General features: G+C 43.3%; 1 protein-coding gene across 1 annotated transcript in view; it reads left to right on the top strand.

Annotated features, from left to right (window-relative positions):
* Positions 1–7,017: 7,017 nt before the first annotated feature.
* Positions 7,018–9,336, top strand: part of T265_07491 (hypothetical protein) — a gene marked incomplete at both ends in the record, with an annotated part of 7,653 nt that continues 5,334 nt past the window's right edge. Inside the window, 3 exons of the mRNA XM_009173024.1 lie at positions 7,018–7,170; positions 7,217–7,330; positions 7,912–8,052. Of these exons, the coding sequence (XP_009171288.1) occupies positions 7,018–7,170; positions 7,217–7,330; positions 7,912–8,052 (408 nt within the window). The remainder of the gene's footprint in view (positions 7,171–7,216; positions 7,331–7,911; positions 8,053–9,336) is intronic.

Here is a 9,336-nt window from a genome sequence, read left to right as displayed (position 1 = left end):
AATTGCACGAACTTAGCGAATATACACTCATTTGTTTGAAGTAGAGCATAAAGTTGACGGAAACTCGGGGACTGCGCCTACCTGATGAGCCCCAAGAAGGGCGGAACCGGTCGTGGGCTGTCGACGGATTTTCAGCAACCTTATGAGTAGTATATTACAAAGATATAAATACGCAGTTCTTTGATCATCACCATTAGAATTCGTAACTAAGTCTTAAAGATCAGTACGGTAAAATCCGTCCAAATTGTCGGTGTTCCATAACAGAAATCTCAAGTCAGAAATGAGGTTGAAGTTGCTTCAACAAGCGGTGCACCAGATCCTATTTGAAAGTGCTTACACTTTGTCGATCAACATAGCACTCTCGCTCTGATTCACCAGACACCCTGTTAACCAATGGTGTTGGGGTGTACTTTATCATCATTGAATCTTTCATGTAGCAAGCAGTTCAACAACGAAGCTGACAAATCCTTGACATCAAGAAAGGGAATACAAGGAAGTTCCTTACTGTAGGCTTGCAAATTAACAGTATAAAACTTAAAGGCTGGACGTTTTACGATCGAGAGAGAAGGCCGACTTGACGGACCATCACTCTCTTTCTTTCCGTCGCATCATTCTGGGCAATTATTCTGATCGATTTTATGGCAGCACCCATACTACTTGAATAACTCGGCATTTGATCTCGTTTGATTTTCACTCATCGGAACACTGCCATAATTGAATGTGTTTGGGATCACCTCTGGCAGTTTTCCGAGAGACATTTCGAAGAGGATGGACGGACTGTGCTGTATCTCACTCTGCTACGCTCTGATTCCATCAACGGTCATGGATGCGTTCATGTCGGACTAAGCGATCGGACCGATACCATGCCACAGAGAGCAGTCACCATGTTCATCATCATTCCCGTCAGGGTCTGAAATCGGTATGAGCAGTTCGATGATTTTTGGCACCGAGTCCATACCCTAAAAGACAACGATTTCGCTTCTGGCTGTGTTNTCCACGTCACATTGATCGTGGATTCTTTGGCTTTATGTTGTCTGTTAGCTGGCCAGAATATGAACTCTTTGATTAAACCACAGTAAGCAAACGTTCCTGGACGCATAACTCGGTCGTTGGGGGTGCATTCAGTGTCCAAGAATCTGATTTCAGTTTGCCGCTTTAGACAGTTTTAAGGACAGCGATAAATGCTGATACAGGATTTTCTACTGTTTTTACCAGTCTTGCCAGTTGTCAGCTTTTAAAACTCATTCTACTAGCCATCAACGAAATGTACTCATATTTATACGTCCAGCTTGACTCTAATTGATAGAGGTCCGTACGAATTCTTCATTGATGGGTTTTGCGAAGTCTGTACAGCGGGAACATGCCTAATTGGCGTGCCCACAACGAGCGAAACCCGTAGTGTGGCCCTCATCAACCAAGGTCGATTAGTTAGATATCTTGAACTTGTTAGTGCTCTAGCTCTGGCGTAATTAGGCTGATTAGCAGAAGGTAACAATCACTAACAAATGTCTGCCTTACTAGAATGTGACGAAAGTGCACTTGATAAAAATAGATAAAAAGCGAAAAGTGAAATAAGCCAAAAAGTGACTTAAAGTTTGAGGACACGTGTTGAGAGTTCCCCTGAGTGAAGTTCCGGACGCAGGACGTGTCTTCTCTGTAGTATAGCTGTTACACGTGTTCCGTAGTTGGCCGTGGAGACTGGCGGAGCTCTGTTGAATTCCTGTCCTGTGCGCGCGAGCGTGTGTTGACCCTAGTTGAATGCCTATTCATTGCACGCAGTGTGAAGAGAGAGGTGTCCTTTAGTGTTTGATGCTTGCACGAACACCTGAACTGACGTGTTGAATTAAGTTCATAAGCCTGGCGCGTAAACAAAGATGAATGAGAATTTGTAGTGCGCGAGATGTCGGCTACGGTTGCAAGTGGACTAGGAACTGTCACGTGGTTTGGGTGTTTTTGACGCGTGGTCTGACGGGTGACCTCTACAAACTCCAAAATGCATTTGTGCGGCGGATTCGATTGAAGAACTCTGTATATCATGGAGTCATTTGAATCACCATGTTAAGACAACTGAGTTTTCGAACAAAGGTTCGACTGCATCCGAGAATAACTTGGGCATTCAGCGGACCATCTTTGCCAAATGAACCACGCCATCCATGCTTGGTTTAGCATGAGTACGAAAGATTTTGTTTCTCTCATGCTCGACTGAATTTTGACTCGCAGGTTTGCCCAGTCTACAACAAAAAACTTAGAGGAAATGTAAAAATGTTTCACTCTTATTGGGACTCATCAGCGGTGCCCATTTCACTCCTATTTTGGAAGATTAGACCCAAGGTCTTTCAGATAGTTACAGAACAGGCTCGGCTATGAGTGGCTGATCAAGTCCGTGAACAACATATGGCACAACTAACCTTCAACCAAGCAGTTTCATTCATGTAGTACGATTTTAACTATTTCTTCAAACAGGAGGTAGCAATCCTTAACGTTTTGCGTTTGTGTTTTCCATACGTTTCTTGACTATTCATGGTTTCAGGGACCACGAACTGACGACTCCAACACATAAACCCTGCCTGTAAACCAACTTGTCTCAGCACAGAAGTCTTAGTCACAAGTAATGTCCCAACAGAGGACAAATTCTAATGACAGTTTCGTTGGGATGGCGATAAACCACATAATCAATCTATTTGTTTGTTATGTGAAAAAGACGCTAAAAGTCCGAAAATATGACAGCTCTTCTGCAGGCGCAGACATTCAAACGTGAGTATCCCTGCCTGGAACATGGCGCCAGACCAGAGTTAGTCTGTCAGTTCAAGAACGGAAACCACACCGATGTACTGGATAGGTAGGTGGTTGGCCGCCATAACTAAATACGCAATTAGCGCATATACACTCATTTGCAAACAAATTTGTTTTTTTGGAGAGACTCACCTGGAACCCAGCTGAATCTCTCGTTTATGATGTTCTCAGGCAACTGAATGTGCTGCATCAGGCCGCCTCATGTTTCAGTCACCACGATATTCTAGATATCGCGTTACACGTATATTCGTAATGCACTACTCATAAGGTTGCTGGAAATTCGTCGACAGCCCACGACCGGTTTCGCCCCTCTTGGGGCTCATTAGGTAGGCGCAGTCCCCGGGTTTCCGTCAACCTTATGTTCTACTTGAAACCAAATTGCACGAAATTAGCGAATATACACTCATTTGTTTGAAGTAGAGCATAAAGTTGACGGAAACTCGGGGACTGCGCCTACCTGATGAGCCCCAAGAAGGGCGGAACCGGTCGTGGGCTGTCGACGGATTTTCAGCAACCTTATGAGTAGTATATTACAAAGATATAAATACGCAGTTCTTTGATCATCACCATTAGAATTCGTAACTAAGTCTTAAAGATCAGTACGGTAAAATCCGTCCAAATTGTCGGTGTTCCATAACAGAAATCTCAAGTAAGAAATGAGGTTGAAGTTGCTTCAACAAGCGGTGCACCAGATCCTATTTGAAAGTGCTTACACTTTGTCGATCAACATAGCACTCTCGCTCTGATTCACCAGACACCCTGTTAACCAATGGTGTTGGGGTGTACTTTATCATCATTGAATCTTTCATGTAGCAAGCAGTTCAACAACGAAGCTGACAAATCCTTGACATCAAGAAAGGGAATACAAGGAAGTTCCTTACTGTAGGCTTGCAAATTAACAGTATAAAACTTAAAGGCTGGACGTTTTACGATCGAGAGAGAAGGCCAACTTGACGGACCATCACTCTCTTTCTTTCCGTCGCATCATTCTGGGCAATTATTCTGATCGATTTTATGGCAGCATCCATACTACTTGAATAACTCGGCATTTGATCTCGTTTGATTTTCACTCATCGGAACATTGCCATAATTGAATGTGTTTGGGATCACCTCTGGCAGTTTTCCGAGAGACATTTCGAAGAGGATGGACGGACTGTGCTGTATCTCACTCTGCTACGCTCTGATTCCATCAACGGTCATGGATGCGTTCATGTCGGACTAAGCGATCGGACCGACACCATGCCACAGAGAGCAGTCACCATGTTCATCATCATTCCCGTGAGGGTCTGAAATCGGTATGAGCAGTTCAATTATTTTTGGCACCGAGTCCATACCCTAAAAGACAACGATTTCGCTTCTGGCTGTGTTGTTTACAAAACTGAGCAATAAGTAATTTCTTGGGACTAATAGAGCACACACAAAAAACCGATTCAACCTGTATAGAAAGACAACGATTTCGCTTCTGGCTGTGTTATTTACAAAACGTGTGGACGAATTGATGCACAAACTGAAGAATAACGCCAGAAACGGAGTACGCTCGTGAAGTACTCTCACGTTCTTCAAACGCACCGATTCACACGTACACCGCACTATTCACCATGTACTTGGTCGGCTTCGAATTTTCCATAAGTCTGAGTTTTATTGCACACCAGACTAGCAAAGAACCGATTGAGTGTGCGTAATTTTATTCAACCGAACCTTCTTTTCTATGCGATGAGACTGAGCCTGTACGTTCGAGAATTGTGAGTGACACCGTACCACTACCGATGGGTTATCACCAAACTGTGACCATCACAAGCCTGATTTTCCATTCTATTTGCATATTCACCTTTGTTCATACTCTACGAATCTGTCGGCCCTAGATACAAGACATTCAAAGCGATGTCTCAAAATAAGCTATGTTTTCGCAACAAAGTGAGCGGACTACACACCGTTTTGTCGTAGTTGCCTCTGGTATCAGTGTGAACTCGAAAGAGTAATTTCGATAGACCGTACAGTTTAGAAGCACTCGGCGAGTGTAAGTATGTAACTCAAAGCGACTATAATCTTACACTGTTTCCAGGTCTGCTTGTGTGATTAGTCAAATAACTTTAGTCTTGGGAGAGTGTCGTGCCCCCAGACACGCTATCACAGAAAAAAAACCGCCCATCATTTTGGACCTAATCCCCTATTTTGCTTAACTAATCTGTCTTCGTGACAATGGCAAGTACGTGCATCGATTTTGTTCGTAATTTTCGTATGATACAAACAACGATTAGGACAAGATTTTCGTTAGGTGAGGGTTAATCTCGCGTGAAAACACCCCCCTTCCACGAAGTGGTCTACATATTAGTCCAAAGTGGCTTTTGGGTACCTAATAAGATTGATAAAAATCAGGGATTGGGTCTGTCTGATGGGCAACACAAATGAGAAAACCAATAATGGGATGTCCAGGAATCGGTGTCAACTTTTAATCAAGAAGACGATAGCGAGCTGTCCGATAGTTTGCATCAACATTATGAGCAATGTTATATCGAAGTTAGCACCTTTTGGCAATGAAACTCCAAGATGGAAACTACCAGCCGTTTGAAACAAACTCAAAGCGGAAACGGAATCGATAGTTTCAGGAGTGCTGATATTGATTTCCCTTTAAATTGTGTTCAGTAAGCATGTTTTCCCTACGCCAAATATTCGACAAATGGTTAAAGCAGGTAAAGTCTGAGTAGAACGAAAGGACAAGCATGACGATTGAGGGTAACCATCAAATTCCAGCTTACTGAAGAGATGCTCGCCCAAGTGAGCTAACGAGCACGCTGTCTTTTCCCAAACGATTCACCACACACCTATCCAACGGAATAATACTATCGTGCTATGTGCTATCGATATTAGTGAGCCCTCCCCCATGTGAATTCCACAACCGATCAGTCGTTTATACTGTCCCGATACCCAAAGAACACTGGTGTAAACCGATACAAAGTGCAAAATGGAATTGGGCACAAAAACAATGGACGAAAAGATGCTCATAGTGGGACTCGGTCCAGTGTGTACATGTCTTTTTATAAGCCCAACGAAGAACATGCATCTCCGGTGCTTAGGCAGGCAGGGGGTAGATTTTTGCAGACTGAATATTCGTTGTTCGCATCTATCCCTCGAGCGTGTCTTTTCATTCATTTTTGTACACTTGAACCTCTCGGTTTAAGGTTTAACAATTCTTCGCTCTGGTACACCCAGTGTGCAGTGATCGGCTATCCGACGATGAACCAACGGCACGGAGACCCTTTCAACTTCACCGAACTAAGTTCGGAGTTGACTGATTTGCGTCATATCTTATAACATTTTATACGAACGTCGTCTGAGTAACCGAACGATGTCAACATCGGGTCCGTTTCGGACGTATAATAGGTGGACCACAAATTGAACCCGCTTGAGATTGCTCGGTAGTTAAGGCGCGAAATTAGTTATCGGAATGTCCGTGGTTCGAACCCAACCTTGACATCTCGACTGATTTTGTGCAGGCTTGAGTAACTTGGCAGAAACTCATCCCTCGTACTTATTTCAGGTGGCGTGGACCTGAAAGAGCGTAGCAGCTGAACGATTATTGTTTATTTAAAGGCTCTTGTAGAGGGTTATGTGCCAAATCACAGGAAAATGACTCAGAATTTCAAAGGGATAGACAAATGAGCGCATGTTTTTCTGTTTACGCAATGTGATTATAAACTGTCTGATCGTTTCTGAATCACTTGATAATTAGCACAAGGATTCTGACTATGTTCATCCCACGGTATGTAGGTCAAATTTTATAGGTCAATGCCCCTCATGGTGTAGTGAAATGAGATTTTGAAGGCCACGCTATACTGACGGAAATTAGTATCTCTCTATGCTTGAGACAAATGTTCTCAAGATCACGTCTGGGTTCCTGGAATGGCTAATCACTTTGAATCACCGTGCCTTGTTGGTGCGCGTAATATAGAAAGCATCAGAATAAAGAATACATAATGCGAATTTTCCGGTCGATAACAATAAGAGCTGGCGGCATCACATTCAAGGCATCCGTCCAGATTGGACGGTAAACCAGTGATAATTAGTTCTTGTCGAGCTGTGTCTCCAACGGTTTCAAATGAATCGCTAATTAGAATTTCATGCTATATATAAGAAAGCGCTGGCTAACGGGAATACCTTAAGGAACCAGTGAACATGTATTTTACACTTGTACTTACGTTGTACCTTGGTGCATTCGTCGGCAGTATGATGCCTGGAGGAAAGCAACCATTGACGGAGGTTGATTTGGAATCAGAATTGTTCCAGGGATTTGTAGGCCAAGCCGAAATCAAATGTAACCAAGCAGTAAACAGTGTATCCTGGTTTGTTCGGGAAGGCCCAATCAATGGGACAAAACAGGTAGGTCGTGTGACGCGTGTTTAGTTTACGTTCCACCGCCTGACAGGTTGTTTCCGGCATCAAATACGAATTTAACTTTCTACAACAAGAGTCAGACTGCAAAAAAGAAGCGAAACTTGCTGGGGATAATGAGACATCATGCGAAATAAAGGAAAACGGAGTGAGTTGAACAAAATTTTGTTTTTGTATAAATTCTGTGTGCAAATTGCACTGCCACCGTGGTAGTAGGTTTTTGTGATCCATGAGGCAAGCACTAGGTGATCGGTATCAATCTGACTTCTAAAACCGTCTAAAACTAAATGATTCCTCACCAAAGCCAATATAAACACCGAATAAAATAAATTCGACGCAGGATACACAAACTGGTTATTCAATCCAACGTATCATCACACGTGAGGAGTCTGTGGATAATGGATAAACCCGTCCAAGTCTCGATCAGCCGCTCGTAACCAAACCGGCTGGCTCGGACTACTAGTCACGAGATCACGGTTTCGAGACATCCTTGAGTTTCGTAGGGTGCATACTACTGACAATCCCTGATAAAGATGAAACAGCTATACAGCGGTAGGGCTTTTCAGCACAATTCACTTGAAAATGAAAGCTCAACTGAAAAATTCCCAAATCTTCTTGAACTGCCAATATACCTCGACAATCATAAGCATCCATATCGGTCGCATTTACTTAGCGGTATCGGTCAATTGCTGATGTTACTGTGTTCTTTTGTCAAATTACACTTTACAGCTGGAACACTTGTGTAGCGCACATGTGTTATATGCGCCCCATGCTGGTCCAACAGTTGTCGAGGTGGAAGTGGCCGATGTTTCTGAAGGTGATGCTAACCAGGAGGGTGAGAAGAAAGTCCTGGAATCTGTGGAGGCGGTGGTAAGTTGACTATTACTGGATCATCAACATAATGGAGGAAAAATCAAGAGTGTTCGATTGTATTAGAAGTCACGTGCGGAAGATATTCCACAGCGATAAGCCTGGTGATGCTCGTTATGGTTGTTCTGAGCAATTCTCTGTCCTATGATTCTCTCCAATATACACACGTATGCTCTCTGTAAAGTGAACCCTTAGGAGTGTTATTTGTCTGGTGGTGGTAAACTTTGTGATGACTTCATATTACGAAATTAGCACTTGATTCTTATGTAGTTTTGAGCTGTACTACTGCACGTTAGATATTTTGGATGTACGATGCAAGGAAATGCTCTCTTGTCTGTAGCACTTTTAGGGAGGTGGTGCAGCGACGTCATGTGTATTAACAAACCAGCGAGTGGACTTGGGACTCTTGGTGTCGCCCGCCTATTGCTTGAATGGGTCAAGGGGTTTTTGTGCAAATGGGCGTTCGCAGTACAAGAAATCCTCTTACTCTGGCCTGCAATGCGTCTCAGGGCTCGGTATTAGGTCCACTATCAATTAACTCACGCCGTGTCTATTCTAGGCCAACGGCCAAATAGATCAAGCATATTCTGTTAACTCGCAAGTCAAAATTTACGCACGTAAACACTGGCCGAGCTAGACTGTCTCACAGATTTAAACGACGATGCAGCAACCTAAGCAGCTGTGATCATCGGAGAGACCTATAAGCTACTGTAATAAACTCATCACTTTCAGGAGTAGCATTGGAAACATGGGCCAAAAATCGTCCCTCTGCATGCATGAGATCAGAGCAGAGAGTATCTTTAGCAATGATTATTCGAACAAGGCAGAGGATACATCAGATCATTTACCTTTAGAATGCCAGGACAACTGAACTGGTAAGAGGCAACTGCCAGTAAAAATCCAAAATCACATTGGACTAGCATCTACAGGAACTGAGGCGCCGCGAAAGGATCCCACAGGGATATGTAGTGAAAGACTCAAACCGGCTCTGTCCCAAACTTTAATGAATGGACACTGAATGATATGAATGTATTCTGAATTGAATGACTTATGGCATGCCGTCGGAATCGTAATTCAGTTTCGCAAATTTTCTTATGTAATTATGGCGAAGTACCGATGTAACGGTGCAGTCTACTGCTGAAACATGCAGTAGTAGTATCTGGTCTAGTGGCAAAGCATCGTCCCTGTATCTGATAGAAGGTTGATATGGAAATTACTGAGCCACTTTGCAGTCTCTGTTCATTATTGTTGAATATTCAAACAAGAAAGAGAAAGCGTTCAACT

The sequence above is a fragment of the Opisthorchis viverrini genome (genome assembly GCF_000715545.1).
Source record: "Opisthorchis viverrini unplaced genomic scaffold opera_v5_171, whole genome shotgun sequence".
NCBI lineage: Eukaryota > Metazoa > Platyhelminthes > Trematoda > Opisthorchiida > Opisthorchiidae > Opisthorchis > Opisthorchis viverrini.
Note: the sequence above shows the minus strand (reverse complement) of the source record. Positions and strands in the feature narration are given on the sequence as shown.